Source organism: Myripristis murdjan, chromosome 15 (assembly GCF_902150065.1).
Source record: "Myripristis murdjan chromosome 15, fMyrMur1.1, whole genome shotgun sequence".
Taxonomy (NCBI): domain Eukaryota; kingdom Metazoa; phylum Chordata; class Actinopteri; order Holocentriformes; family Holocentridae; genus Myripristis; species Myripristis murdjan.
The window spans coordinates 31,886,461-31,901,925 of NC_043994.1; the positions used below are offsets into that span (position 1 = coordinate 31,886,461).

The following is a 15,465-nucleotide window of genomic DNA, read 5'->3' on the forward strand; positions in this document are numbered from 1 at the left end:
AGCAGGAAATCAGAATGACAGCATGAAGTCTGCAGTGTGAACGGAGCCATTCAGGACAGAAAAGAAAACAATATACAGTGTAATTACAAAAAAATCCAGTTACACACAAAATACATTTTGTGACCCCCAACAGCCAAACATCCACACACATTAATTAAATAACTAATGAGAATATTTCATCAGCACTGAACGCAACAGTGATGTTGTGTTAGCTTTAAAATAAATATCACACCGTCAGAATACTCAATAAATATTAAATTCAAAATGATTTGTTTTTTGCATAGTAACAGCTACTGTGCGTGAAGGCAAATTCAGATTAATAGCTACATTCCACATCCATGAACTCCATCTTCACATGTTGACACCCTGTATTGGCCTTAAGAGAGTGGATGAACCGATACACACTGCAGAAACACACACAGGAAGTGCAGAACAGGTGTTTGTACCTGCAGTCAGTTACATAGGGACAGACAGGTGTCATCAGCAAACAGCAGCGTCAAAACAGGGAGAAAGTCTGGAACATGTGACGTGACATTTAACTGTTCAATTATGCTTTTTTAAAAATTAATTCTGTGTTTAAAGGCAGTGACTTTTCCCAGAGTGAGAAATACGTGGGGAAAAAAACCCCAAAGAATTTCATTATTCCTGGTTTTAGTGGAGAGGTTTAGTGTCCCATGACGGTCTCGATGCTGTTTCAGACGCGTTTCCACCCAGGAAAAGAGTTAAATTTAGGAGGAACAGACTGAAATTTGGGGAATTTGTTGGCTAGTTTTTGCAAAAAAAAATTTAAGATACTGAGCATCAGCACAAAATATCAGCCACTGGCAAAATCAATACAAATATATCTGCATCAGAGCTCAAAAATCAACGCAAAGGTTGATTCATAGGAGTAAAAAGCCAATGCAAAGTGTCGCCTTCTAGTGTTTCCACAAACTTCTGTGTTACATTCACTGCAAGCTACAGGCCAACGTCAGGTCAGGCGTTCATATGCTCCTCTGCTACTCAGTTCACCCTCAGTTTGTCTGGCTCACAACATATTTTAACTGAGCTGCAGTCAGGACCGACTAAGAGTCCGAATCAATTTAAAGACCAAGTCCAGTCACGCTTTAGTCAAGAGCCGGTGCAAACAGTGTCACAACAAGACCAGAGCAAATCAAGTCATTCAAACCAAAAACAGGCAACGGGCTGATTGGGGGGGCAACATGAGTAATAAGGGTAAACATGTTGTCCCCTACCAGCGATGAACCCCTGACACTTTGACGCTGTGAGATGAACTGACGAATGAGTGACTGAAAGCCAGTAGAACTAATACCTCTGCAATAAGATGCACAACCACAAGGGGGCATGGCCGTGCGGTGTCCAACTTGTCGGCAGCTTCACGCCGAGTCAGAGGACACCCAACATGACCCCCTTTGGAGAAAGTGGGAAAAAAAAAGAAGTGGGCGTGGCTTGGGAGGAAATAGGCGGGGCTCAATCAGTGTGAGAAGTTACTATGCTGTTCCTTTAGCACAGCACAAACCTCGTGTCAACATTTAGTGGCGTTACGCGGCTCCCTTCAGAAATTATGGGCATTTTTTGTGCAAGGCCACGCCCACTTTTGGCTAAGGCATGCATAAAGTTAGCTGCTTCCTTCTTCAGCCCACGACCAACGTTGCCATCGCATTTAGTGGAAACACGAACATCTGATTGGAAGTTATACCGCCATGTGACAAACAGACATCAACATTTAATAGCCCGCCCGCTCCGGTTTCATCAATAACCCATTTTTTATGTTTCTTCACTGGCGGGAAAATAATGAGTCAACATTCAAATTCAACTCGACATCCTGCGATTTAAATGTGTCTGAACTGAGTAACAGTGCGTACGCATCAATCACACAAGTGACTTCTGGAAGAAAACACCACAGCTAGATAATGAAGTGGGTACGGTGGAGGGCAGAACAAATATTTCCTGTTTTCAAGCGGGTCGTCAGGCAGTGGCGTTTCAAACATCAACGCCCCAAAAAAAAAAAAAAAAAAAAAAAAACAGTCTCAAACCAAAGTGTGTTTTGCATGAACAGTGTTTGCACACATCTGTAAGCTGTCTTCTTCTTCCTCTTCAGCTGTTTTTGTTGTCTTCTTCTTCCTCTTCGGCTGTTTTTGTTGTCGTATCGGCCGGTGGCGGCTGGCGGGGGGGGGGATCCAGAGCGAGTTGGCCCCGCCCACCGCCGCTCCTGCAGGGTCCCGTCTACACGTTGATGGCGTGAGCGTGCTTCTTGCACAAAGGCTTGTCTTTCTTCGAGTAGAAAGGCTGGCCCTCGAGGTTCACATGGCAAACCTGGATTTAGAACGACAAATGACAACAACAATATCATTAAAGGACCATTCCACTGATTTTGAATGTTTCGCCTCTTTACTACAATCTAACCACATTCTCCACATCAACAAATCATTTATCAAATCCTGCAGGGAACTAAAGATTTCACAACATAGAATCTGTGTGGATGTGGATTTTTGGGAGATAAAACTCTGAGCATGCAGGATCTCCTTGATTTGCAAAACGGTTTGTTGCGATGCAAAACGTGGTCAAATTCTGATAAACAGGCCAAACATTCAGAATCACAGGTGTTTGTGTGTTTCGTACCGCGCAGACGAAGCAGGTGTCGTGCCAGGTGTGACCCAGAGCCTCGATGAACTTATCACCTGCCTCAACGGGGAAGTCACAGCCATGACACTTGGTGCTGAATAGTGCAACGTAATCTGGGAATGAGCGAGAGAGAGAGAGTGAGATGTTAAATTTAATCAGAATCAGAAATACTTTATTGCTCCCTGAGGGGAAACTGGGTCAGTTGCAGCTGCTCAAGTTCTCAAGAGAAGAATTCAATTATAAGGCATGGAAAAATGAAAAAAAAAAAAAAAAGCACATGTAAAAAGTATACCTATATACACATTGATTGTGATTGGATGTTTATCGTTCTGTTGTGGAAATGCCCAGAGAACCCATTTTCATTCACTTTTCATGAACTTTTTCTAACTTTGAAGCGTTATTCGTCCACCTGGCCGCCTCACCTTTCTCGCAGTACGGCTCTCCATCCTCCATGTGGAAGAGGCTGTTTCCGAAGGCCTTGCCGCAGGCTGCGCACACGAAGCAGGTGGTGTGCCATGTCTGCCGCAGGGCGTGCATCACCTCCTGCACGCCAACACACAACAGGGCCAGGGATGGATTAGATACATTGTGGTTAGTTTTGCAGAATGCACCTTTAAATGTCCAGGAGTCAGGCTGGACTGCAATATTTTCCCTCTGAGTGAGAAGACTCCTCCCTGTTATTTTCAGCCTGACTCTTATTCTCCTGGTGTCTGCCATCATGGCCGTCAAATCAAAATGCTGTGAGGTTCTTCACTGCAGAGCTCAACTCCTGTGATTTGGAAGGAGCCTAACCCAACAACACTCAGAGGAAAGATGATTTTTGTCCTTATTTATTTATTTTTTTTGGTCAATACTTTGTCCTTAATTTATATCAAATTAAATAACAATAAAAATGTATTTAAATTAATTTGTTAAATACAAATTACTTATATCACTTGCAACAAAATATTCAGAGAATCTAAAATTATACAATATAATTTAACTTAAAAAATAAATAAAATAATAAATTAAGTGAATAAAGTAAAAAAAATATTTGTATATTAATTAATGATGATAAAATTAAGAAGTCATTTACTTTGTCCAAAACTGCATAGCATCAAATCAGAATGCCTGCAAAATCAAAAAGAAAGCAGCAGACTTATTCTTTACCTTTCACTTTAAATTTCATGTAAATGTAAAAATAATGTAAATGTAAATGTAAATGTAAAATTTAAAGTAAATAATTTAAATATTATCTGAGTGTGCTGGACTCATGTTGGCGTGCCATCTCACCCCCATGATCTTGGTGTTGCAGCGGGCGCAGGTCGGGGCGAAGAACTCGCCGTAGCAGTTCTCGCAGTAGACGTTGTTCTGTTCCTCCACGAAGCTGACGTCGGCCAGCGACATGTGGCAGTAGTGGCAGTTAAACTCCTCGGGGTGCCAGGACCGGCCCAGCGCCACCAGGAAGGGACCCCTGACCAAAACCAGGAGGACTCAGTGCAAACTTTTCAAGATAAATCCACATTCTTACCCCCCAGAAACAGAAACTTATGTCTTTAACAAAAAATCACATGATAAAAATCAAAGCACTCAAGGCAAAAGTCTACTTAAGACTTTATAAAACCAGAATGAAAATCCTGTCAGTATATTTAATCATTCTCAGTACTGCACATTGGAGGGCATGGTTTGTACAGAACGGTTCATTTCAGTCCTCTGTTACCTGATGATGCTGTTGCAGAATCCACAGAGCGGGGTGCGGTTGCTCGCAGCAAACCTCTCCGCCCTCTGGGCCACGCCCCTCGCCACAGGAGGGAAGGGGGCGGGGCTGGGGGTGAAAGGGGCGGGGCTGGGTGCTGCCGGGGCTGGTGAGGGGTTGGGGATGTAGGCCGGGGGTGGTGGGGCGGCCTGTGGAAGCGGCTGGACCTTCATGCTGGTGGTGGTGGTCTTACTGGGGTCAAATTTGTCGGCGAAGGAGTTGTCGGTCACCCAGGGCGGCCTGCTGGAGGGAGGGGCGGGCGCCGCAGGCTGCATCGGGGCCGGGACCGGAGCTGGAGCTGGGGGTTTGCGTTGGGCTGGAATCGGAGCCGGAGCTAGAGCCGGGGCCGGAGCAGGAGCTGGGGCTGGAGGGACAAAGATCATTTACTTTAGAAATTTTCAACCACGTGATCCTACATGACCAAACATGCAACTCAAACAACGGAGGTCTTAAGAAATTGTCTGCGAAAAGCCCTACAATCCAGCTGTCCTGTTTTCCCTCAATAACAACAAGAAAAAAAGAACAACCTCTATGCCGCTGGTACGCAAAAAAACAAACAAAACCCGAACCCTAACCCCAGACCTCAGTTTGAAAACACTACTCTGATCATCCTCCATCAGAGTAGTACAGCACCGCTGTAACAGTCAAAAACATGTATCCTTGTGCATGCAGACAGACTGAAAGATGACGATGATGATGGAGATGATCATGAGGACGCCAAGTGCTTGCTGCTCTCACCTGGCTGGGTCGGGTAGATGCAGGCGGTGCTGACCACCTTCGGAGGAGCGGCTCCCATGGGGATCTGGATGGAGCTCTGCTGCATGGGAGGCTGCTGGTACTGCGGTGGAGGCTGCTGGTACTGCGGTGGGGGCGGGGCTTGTTGCATGGGCGGAGCATGGTACATGGGAGGAGCCTGACCGTATTGGCTACAGAAGATGACAAAAGGATGGTGAGTTTCCCAGCTGCATGCTCGCACACTCTCTGCACCACCAAACCTGCACGGCTTTGACTTACTTTGTTGTAATTACACGACCACGATTAGATCCACGAGACAGAAGTCTAGCCTTGTTTTTTGTTGCTATCACATCTTAGATCCTGGCTGGAAGTCAACATGCACACCTGCTTACCTGGCTCTCCTCCACGTCTTACACCATACAGCTTTTACACAATCATTAGCAGGAGTTTTAATAAACCAAACCCACAGAGAGAGAGGAGCAGAAAACCAGCCTGGTGTGAGAGAGACAGTGTTAGCACAGAGAGCCTCAGTTATGGCAGTAAGACAGATTCATGGTTATGATTCGCCCTGCCAAAAAAAAAAAAAAAAAGTTTTTGTAAGGAAAGGTCAAACAAATGAGGATAAGTACATATTACAGATGGATTATCACCATTTAGGGTAAGTCCGATGCTATAAATAGAAAAATGAGGGTTATTGAGTGTGTTATCCAGGAGATGAAGTGGTTATGTTGTGCAGTTCAGTTGTTATGTGGCTGTGTGCAGCTCGATGGGTAGAGCAAGGCATTAACGCTTCCAGAGTTAGGGGTTCACTTCCCACTGGGGACGCCCATGCTATAAAAAATATGTACATTCACAGTACTGGAAAGTGTTTCCGAAAAAGAAGCGCCCGCTGAATAAATAGCAGATAGCTTTTGCAATAGCCAGCACTCAGGTGGAGGCAAGAAAAGCGAAGTAGCGTGGCGTAGCGTGGCGTAGCGTGGCGTGACGTGGCGTGGCGTGGCGTGGCGTGGCAGTACCTGGCGACTGCAGGTTTGTGCTGCAGACCGTAGGCAGCGCCCGACTGTCGCTTCAGGCTGCAGAGACAACAACACCACAGGTCACCAACATGTCTGGATCCTCACAAGGCGTGTAGCGGTTCACCTCTTTAACCAGTTTGGCTTGAAAAAAAAAAACCTGAACTGTGTCCGATGGTGGGTTGCACGCACATCCTGATCCTGAAATTTGTTTATTTAATTTGTGATGTGTCAGTCCTGGTGGACCTCAGAGCCAAACCTCCATCACCATACACCTGGGCTCCACCTTGTCCCATGCACACAGCTGTGCGTAATTATTTCATACTATAAGGGGAGCAGCTCTATTAACAAACACAAACACAGAGCACAGGAGGGCATTTGAAAAAACATACGTACGACAACAGGAAAAAATACATCATATCCATATGGTGAAATGCATAGCCTATAAACAAACCATGCATGAAAAAAATCTATATAGACGAGGAATCCTGCCAACAGGATTGTTATGGGATACAAACATCAAGTCACCAGCTAACGTTCATAAAGCAGAAGATAACTAACCCACTAGAAGCTACATGGAATCCCCGAGCAGGATTTATGAAACTTAATTTTGTGCAGTGGTGTAAAAACATGGTGTCTCATCTTTTAAATTAAAAATCCAAAAGACGTCTCCTTTGCTCAGAGGGTCAGGCATGTTACCAGCCCTCTGTCGGGCTCATTGTGTTCATTTTCCCAGAGTTCAGTGTTGGCTGACAGCATGTTGGGCATGAAACATGTTTCTGACTGCAACCCCACATCTGGAATATATAATATTAACCTGAATATATTTGAATATATTTTGTGGCTTTAGCTGCCATCTTCACCAGAGTGACAGCAGCTGAGGATCTTGGGTACATAGTATTTCATGCCGTTTGATCATACTGACAAGGGGAATAAAGATTAGAACAAGTGACAGTCAGCGATGTCCTCAACAAGCCAGCTGCTCACAGTCTGAGTCAGACAAATCAGCCTCATGTGGATTTATTGATTTCTTGATGAGACTGAACTGACAGATTTGAAAGGTTAGAAGACTCCCTCAGCTGTTAATCAAACAGTTTGATTCCACAGCACCCCGTACAGCTGGGACCTGTTATATTTTATTCTTTATGCTGATGATACCAATATTTTTCTATGTGATAAAAACTGGGGGAGGTTTTAACTCTTAAACTAATACTAAAATAAGCAAAGTTAGTTCTTGGTTTAAAGCCAATAAATGATCCCCCAGTGCAGAGAAAAAACTCAATTATCAAGAAATCAGCATATTATAAACCTTGTAAACCTTCTGCTACACATCATCAGACTCAGAACTGGTTTGTTTAACAGTTTGACTGGATTGTGTAAAGCAGCAGAGCAGGATGAAGCGACGGCACTCTGCTGCGTTCACATGGTCCTGCTGACTGTGACGGGCTGCAGCTAATACCAGCTAATGGCACTTTGATATTAAAAGCAAGAGGAAATTGTATTTGTTGCAGCAATGAGCCTCGGCCTGTTAAGGATATGAGCTGACCTGACCACACATAAACAGATTTGAAGGAAATGTCTGAGTCACAACTATCATAATAAAATGGAAGGATCATTTCCATTTGCTGAGCATCAGTGCCTGTTGCTTTGTATGCTGCACCACCCGCTTCTTCTTCTCTCATTACGAGGCGGATCAGCCTGATTCAGTCGTCAAATGAACTCTGACATCTCAGTGTGTCATTCTGTCTCTCAGCAGAGGGATGACGTTTGTTTGAGATGAACTTCACCTCGCCACAAAAACAGACAACAGAGACGCCTCCTGCAGGCGGGGATGAGAACTACAGGCACGTCGGACCTCTCACACCCCTGGAGTAACACCCAGGATGCACTGCAGGACAAACGCATCTAAACCCTGTTTCCACACAAGTCATTTATCCAACAGGGTTTAGTCTCCTTCTGTAGGGCTGAAATAAAGTGTCTTTGAATTAACCCTTTCAAATCTGAACAAATTCCCCTGATTGCTTTCAAAAACAGAAATGGTAATCAGCAAATTAGCCCAAAAATAAATAAATAAATAAATAAAACGGAATGTTGGTTGAAAAAACAGCAACGCAATTACCTGAAAAGTATATTAAATAAATATTAACAATGGCAAGAAAACTATATTTACAATTATTAAACTACAATTAACCAAACCCATTTTTATGCCAAAAGCTCATGTGTTAAGGAGGAACTGAACACTTCAGAGGTCAGTAAAGGTAAATATGTCAGTGCTATTAAAATCCAAACATTAAACTAGATTTCTTGTGTACGTACAGCTTGTTGCTCCCCTAGTGGTTCAAATCTCTCATTGATGACATTTTGTCTTCCTGTACAGAGTGATGTGATGCCCTAACCAACAGCGGCAATGCATCTAACATTCACCATCATTTGAAAATAAATAATAAAATAATACATTTCATTTCAAACACACTTTTTGTCAGCAGGATGATCTAAAGAGCTAAAAAAACATCCGGCTGCAGAAGATGCTGCCAGGCTGAGGCTCTCTGCAGAAACACCACCCACCTCACGCTGCAGGTTTGTAGACTGGTACAGGCCCAAACTCACTCACATGATGAGCCAGTCTAAAATAGTAAAATGCAGCTTTCTTTGCACCACAGTGCTCTGGGGTTTTATGAATGGAGGCAGCAGCTCCTCTCAGCCTGTGGGAGTTTCTCCTCCAGCTGTCTGCGCTGCTTGGAAATGACCACCAGCCACGTGAATGTTGTTATGTTGTTAGTCCAGCATGTCAGGGTTTCCTGCTGCTTCCCAAACCACATTCAGCTGGTTCAGTGCTCAGATTGGAGTTTTAAGCTCAACAAACTTCCCTGGAGATGAAAATAATCTCACTGGTTGAGTTAAACTCAGTGGACGGAGCCAAAGAAGCAGAATGTTTGAGTGCCAGTTTGCTAACTGGCAACCTTGAATTGCAAAGAAAGAAATCTGGTCAAAATATAAAGTAAAAGTTCGAGCGTTGATGATTCCTCTTTACTTTCTTTTGAGGTATTGGGAGGTTAGCAGTTAGCTAGCTAGTTTACCCAGATGTCTAAGGTATGTTTCTAGGCAATTTAGACCAACAGCTAAAAATACAAAGTCAATGCCAGAAATGGGCCGAGCACAGAAGTCCCAGGCTAGGATTGCTAGTTTTGAAGCTTAAAGTCCCCCTGTAGTCATTGTAAAGCCCCTACAAATAATTTCTGCTTATCAGAATTACTTATTTATATGTTTTTTTCCATCAAAAACAGCTGTGCCTTAATAGCTCTAATCCTTGCTGTCATTATACAAATAGGCCCCGCCCACCTCCCTGCCTGCGGGCACAGTGGCTCATGACCAGAGCTCTGTTCATACAACCAGCACGTCCCGCCCACCACAGGCCTGGATATTATGCTGTATTTCATAATCTAACCAAGAAAAGAATATTTTTTTCAGTGAATCTCTGAGTTGCACTGACGTTGTTGATGTGAAGCAGCTGTTTCCTGTTGGTCTGGTTGATCTTTTGAAAATAAAACACAGAGCTGCTGCTAATGATATGCAAAGCACCGCCCTGTCATTTGACGGCTGATTGGCTGTTGGATTTGTGATGTACTACAGAAAAAGAAAAAGACATGTTTTAGTGGTGTTTCATTTCTGCCCATTTATATTTAACCCAACCAGTGAGCTTGTTTCTGCCTGCAGAGCGGCTCTGCCTCTGGGAAATGTTTGTAGACCTGAACCTCCAACCTGCCCTGTGGTTTCCACCAGACGGCAGCGAGCGGAGGGGAAAGTCTCCTGGACTCACCACCTGTCTGCAACACTTACCTTCAACACGGCTGAAGGGAGAGAGCCACCTGTGAATGTCCTCACTAAAGAAATACAACCACTCTGCACTCTTAAACCCAACATGTCATTTTCAACACATTTACATATTCTGTATTAATATATTAAAAACAACATGTATTAATAATATTGATAGGATGTCCCAAACTAGACAAGCAAATGTGTTGAAAATGACACGTCCTCCTAAAAAACTTTACTCTTTACTTTACTTTACCCTCTGTTTTTTTTTTTTTTTTTTTACAGTGAAACACAACTGACATCATCAAAATACATGAAAAAAGAATTCCAAGGCAACAGCAAGGACCAACACCATCAAACCAGGCAGACGGATATTCGACAATATACACCTGCATCCTATGGCAAACACACACACACACACACACACACGTGCGTATCTGCCTAATGAAGCCACCTGCCTCAAAGTACAAACTCAGAGGGCAGATGAACACCAAGCAAGAGAAAACGGTCAAATCAGAACAAATCACTCCAAAAAGCAAACCTGGGCAGAGCAGCCGTTAAAGTTTGGACTCTCAAAAATCAAGTTTCCAGGAAGATGCTGAAGAAGTCAACGTTTCATCTCCAAACTGTTCCTCATAAAGGTTGGATAAAATAGTCATACTTTTATCAGGTTTAAAAAAAAAACAATTTGGAGTATAAAAACCAATAAAAGACATTAAAAAAAAAAACAGTTAAAAGAAAATTAAAACTCAAGTAAACTGAGGAGAAGCTCTCCAGTAAAAGTTTGTTTTGAGAAGGGACTCAAAAGAAATCGCTTACTCAGCCGACCTGATTTCTTGGGATCAGGGATGTTTTCAGTGAAAATGTCTACCTTAATAATAATAATAATAATAATAATGACTGGTTGATACTTGATTTTCAATAAAAAAAAAAAATTAAAAAAAAAGCCTATTAACAATGTGATCGTCTGCCCAGGTTTGCCCACAGCTCATCGATTACCTCTGGGAGGCGGGGGCTACCAGGGCGGGCTCTGGAGACTGGACAGGACACTGATTGGCTAGGCCCTGAGGCGCAGAGGCGAGCTCATTGGGCGAGCGAGCAGGCAGAGCGGCAGGCAGGGAGTCAGGAGAGACTGGAGCATGCTCAGTAGAGCTAAAGCACAGGAAGTTAGCAGTCAGAGAGATGGAGCGCTGAGGGGCCCGAGTCACTTCTTTCAGGACTCTGTGTGTATTTATATGAATATATGTACGCATATATCTACACACACACACAGAGAATAGGTTAGGTCCTGAAAGAAAGATGGTCAAGTGAGTTATTGTTGTCACTCTCATGCAGAACTCTTGATATTGCTGATGTGTGAGGATGTCACTGATTTGCTTTATTTGATTTGAAAATAGCGCATCATCATCTGCATAAAATGATTATTGGCAGTGCAGCTTATTATTGGAAAGATGAATTTACCAAAATTCCTGGCCATCACAGGAGCTTTAAGATGATTATGAGTAGTCAGTCATTCATTTCAGTAATGATTAATGTTCAAAATAGACACATGGGGAGCTTCAGTCCAAAAACATACCCTCACCATCTGGGAAAAATTGATCGCCGGCATGAATGCAGTAACTACTTATCAGTCAGCCCAGGACTTTTGTTTTTCAGGACAAAATCAAGACATAACAGATGAATTTCAGGTACCAAAATATTTTTTCTTAGGTTCTGATACACAGTATGTTGCAGCAAAAATGTTTCGTGCAGTGTTTTGGGATTATACTGTAGAGCAGTGGTTCTCAAATAACAGTATGCAACACCCTGGGGGTACGTTGGAGTACTGCAGGGGGTACATGAGATTTTTTAAAAAACCTTAATCTAAAAATTAGCAAGCATGGATAATTAGCCTATGTTCATAACAAGTTCAATAAAAATGTAAAAGTCAGTTTGATGAATCACATTTTATCTTCAGTTTTCCCTCTGAGTTTCCTGAAGGTGTCAGATGTGTGTGTTTGTGGTTTATTTTGATTTTTTTTCTACCAATATTTTTTTGTTTTTTGCACTGGTCACGGGGTGAAAAAATATTTTAAACTCTTGGAAAAACTTTGAGAACCACAGCTCTACATGTATTTAATGAATTGTACACTGAAGCAGAGTCACAGGGAGCAGAAGCCTGCCTGTCTCTGCTCCCTGTTTGGTGTTTTTTTTTTTTTAATCTGCAGGCAGATTTACAGCGAAGTGCTCGGCCTGCTGCTGCACCACGACTGCGAGGGGAAAACGCAGCGTCTTCATTGGCGGGTAAAAGCTTGACCTCTGCTCCTATTGATTCAGCTTGAGTCACTGGACGACATATACAGACTGACGGAGAGGGTGGTGTGTGTGTGTGTGTGTGTGTGTGTGGGTGGGCTATCTGGTTGTATTTCAGGCTAAACAGGCGAGGGGCTGCAGCAACATCGATTGTGCATAATGGAGGGATGATTAAATAAGTGCGTGGAGACGAGAAAGCTCCATCCATCACTGTCCAGACAGCCCTGTATGGATGTGTGTGTGTGTGTGTGTGTGTGTGTGTGTGCATGAGTGGGGGTGGGGGGTCAGTTAAAAGGTTTATTCTGCCTCTCAGAGACCAAGCAGACCTCAGCTCTTTGATATACAGCGTCTTTTACTCAGTTAGCGTGGCGTGTAGCGCTCCGGCTAAAGCTGAAGCTAGAGGGGTGTTTTACCGCCGAGGGAGGGCGTGATGCGATTTGAGACGAGCTGCTGGGGAAACAGATCAACATAATACAGCAACAGCAAAAATAAAAACAAGAAGTGAATGAAAGCACACTGGGAAAACCCTTTGTGATTAATACCTTATAATAAAATAAAAATAAAAACAGTGAAGCCTCCCCAGTCACAGGTTCCGCTTCCATTATATTTTATTCCTAATTTTGTAATTTCTGACTTTGTGACGTGCCTGAAACACATCGTTAGACTCAGTTGAGGGGGTTAGCTGAGGGGTGGGGGGGGTGGGGCGTCTTCCTGTTGATCAGTCTGCCATATTGAGTTTGGAGTCTGCAGGTTTTCATTCCAACCAATCAACAACAACATCAGCTGGTTTCACTGATGCTGCGTTTCCACGGCATCTGTCATTTCCACGTTTCCCATTCATCGTTTATGTAAGAGCTGTGTGATGCATTCTGGTCGTGTTGCATTTCGTGAGACGGGGCGTCACCTTGGCGTCTCCTCATTTGCATAAAGTTGAGGTCTAGGCTACTTTATGCAAATTAGGGGCGTGGGGCGTGAAATCAGCTGTGTGTGTGGCGTTTGGTGTGAGTGGCAACCTGCAGACTCCTCGTAGGTATTTGGATGTAGGGAGCAGACAGGGTGCATGATGGGAAGCGGTGGTGGGTGTGGGGGTGGATGGGTGTTGGAGGGGTGGGGGGTGGCAGGCAGGCATCTAGCAGCATCAGGCCTACAGCAGCGGTGGACCGAGGGCTGACCCCAGCTCAGTTTACTGTCTCTCCTGTCTGAACTCACACACACACACACACACACACACACACACACACACACTAACTCTAATGGAGTTTGTGATGATATATGAGGAAAGATCTCAGTCCTCACTTTGTGTCTTAAAAAGGCTATTGGACTCTGACAGGAAGTGAACCGATCCCTGTTGTGTGATGTGGGAGGGGAATAAGGGGGGGGCGAAGAGGAGGAGGAGGAAGAGGAGGAGGAGGGGGAAGAGGAGGAGGGGGAAGAGGAAGACAGAGAAAAGCCACTGGCAGTGACGCTGCATTCAGGGGACTAATGACCGTGGGATTAGCAAAAACACACCTAGGGAAGTTTTTTTTCCTACATCAAAATGACCCCTAAAAGCTCTCTGCTCTGTCAAAACCCTATCAAATTTAAAAATAGGGGTATTTTTTTATTTGTTTATTTATTTATTTATTTAGCACAGATGAACTGCAGACAGAACCATCAAGTGGAAAAAGGTCTAAGCAGATATTAAATTTTGGGTAAACTTCACACATATAATTCATTTGTGTCAAAAATGTCAGAACTTTATAACATTGTGTTCTGCTGGGGCAATTTTTTTTTTCATTCACAAAATGACTGATGTAGTTCATGTAGTTTATTTATTATTAATTATTAGTGGATAATGCCAATCAGTTATTGCCTCATTGTTGGCATTTGTATTGAAGCTGATGTAAATTGAAATATATTAAAGTAACAAACTCACATTCATCTAATTTCCCCTTAGAGATGAATATAGATATACATGACAATTATAGTTATTGGTTCGAATTTGAATTTTAAACTAAAACTGAACTGCTTACATTTGTTACAAGAGATTTGCTTTTGCTTTTTTCTGCACCAGAGAGGCAAGTCTTCCCATATTCAAAAGCAACACACACACACACACACACACATTAAGTACCAAAACACTGCAACACAATGTGCTTAAGACTCAATCAGGAGCCTATGATCAATCTCTAATAAGATCTGATGAATTTAAGGAGCAGGGGGAGAAAACAATAATTCTAATATATAATAAAAGGAAACCAGGCTGAAATAAAACAGGAGGCACCAGTACCTGAATCTCTCTCTCACTTCCTCTATCCCAGACTCAAACAGACACTCAGCACATTACAGGAGGACCTGAGAACCCTCTGGAGAGCTGAACTACAAACCCACAGCGCCCCCCTGTGGTTAACTCTGCTCTGCACGGCTGTCGGCGTGGGGAAGTGGAGACCTGCAGCTGGGCTTAGTGAAGCAGCAGAGGTTAGGAAAGGGGAAACTGTAAGCAGTGGCTTGGTGACAGGAGAGCAAGCAGACAGGTCATCTAACACAGTGGTTCTCAACCTGTGGACCGGGATGGGAAAAAATCCATTTCCCCTGCTCAAATTTACTATCAAGTCTATTTTTTCGGGAGTTTTTATATAAATCTCCTGTGATAATCAATCCAACAAAACAACCTGAAAAAGGAAATTATTCTTTGGTTCAACTGTTTGCAATTCTTCCCGTAACACAGAGGTCACTTCATTTTCAAGCAACCCAAGCCAAAAAGTTTGAGAACCGCTGATCTGACAGAGAAACTGAGTGAGGAACAGAAGAACACAGACAGAGTGGCTGAGAACTGACAACAACAGAAGCAAAGCACCAGCAGAGAACACAAAGAGGGGTCAGGTGGGCTAACCATCCTCTGGTGGCCATGTTGGAGGTCCTCAGCTCTCCGAGCAGCTGCTTGTATTTCAGTGAACAGACCCGGTTCATTTCTGAACTGATCATTTTCATCACTGATTTGTCTGACTGATTTTATGTTTAGAGACTGTCAGCTTGTTAGCTAGCTGACCTGCTCAGGTAACCATCACTGTCCTGTCATCACATCTGAGTAGGACACCAGATAACATATTAAAGGTGTGTTCCTACAGCCCTATGTTCCCAGGGTCCTAAGTTCCCAAAGTCCTATGTTCCCAGGGTCCTATATTCCCAGGTTTCTCAGGTCACAGGGTCCTATGTTCCCAAAGTCCTAAGTTCCCAAAGTCCTAAGTTCCCAGGTTTCTATGTTCCCAAAGT

General features: G+C 43.5%; 1 protein-coding gene across 1 annotated transcript; it reads right to left on the reverse strand.

The window, feature by feature from the left end:
* Window positions 1-1,893: 1,893 nt before the first annotated feature.
* LOC115372348 (LIM domain-binding protein 3-like) lies at window positions 1,894-15,162 on the reverse strand. The gene is made up of 9 exons (XM_030070155.1): window positions 15,086-15,162; window positions 10,921-11,073; window positions 6,112-6,168; window positions 5,099-5,286; window positions 4,325-4,658; window positions 3,898-4,078; window positions 3,048-3,168; window positions 2,623-2,738; window positions 1,894-2,316 (listed from the first exon to the last, which is right to left on the reverse strand). The coding sequence occupies exons 1-9, from the start codon at window positions 15,160-15,162 to the stop codon at window positions 2,227-2,229; spliced, it is 1,317 nt and encodes a 438-aa protein (XP_029926015.1). The 3' UTR covers window positions 1,894-2,226.
* Window positions 15,163-15,465: the final 303 nt, after the last annotated feature.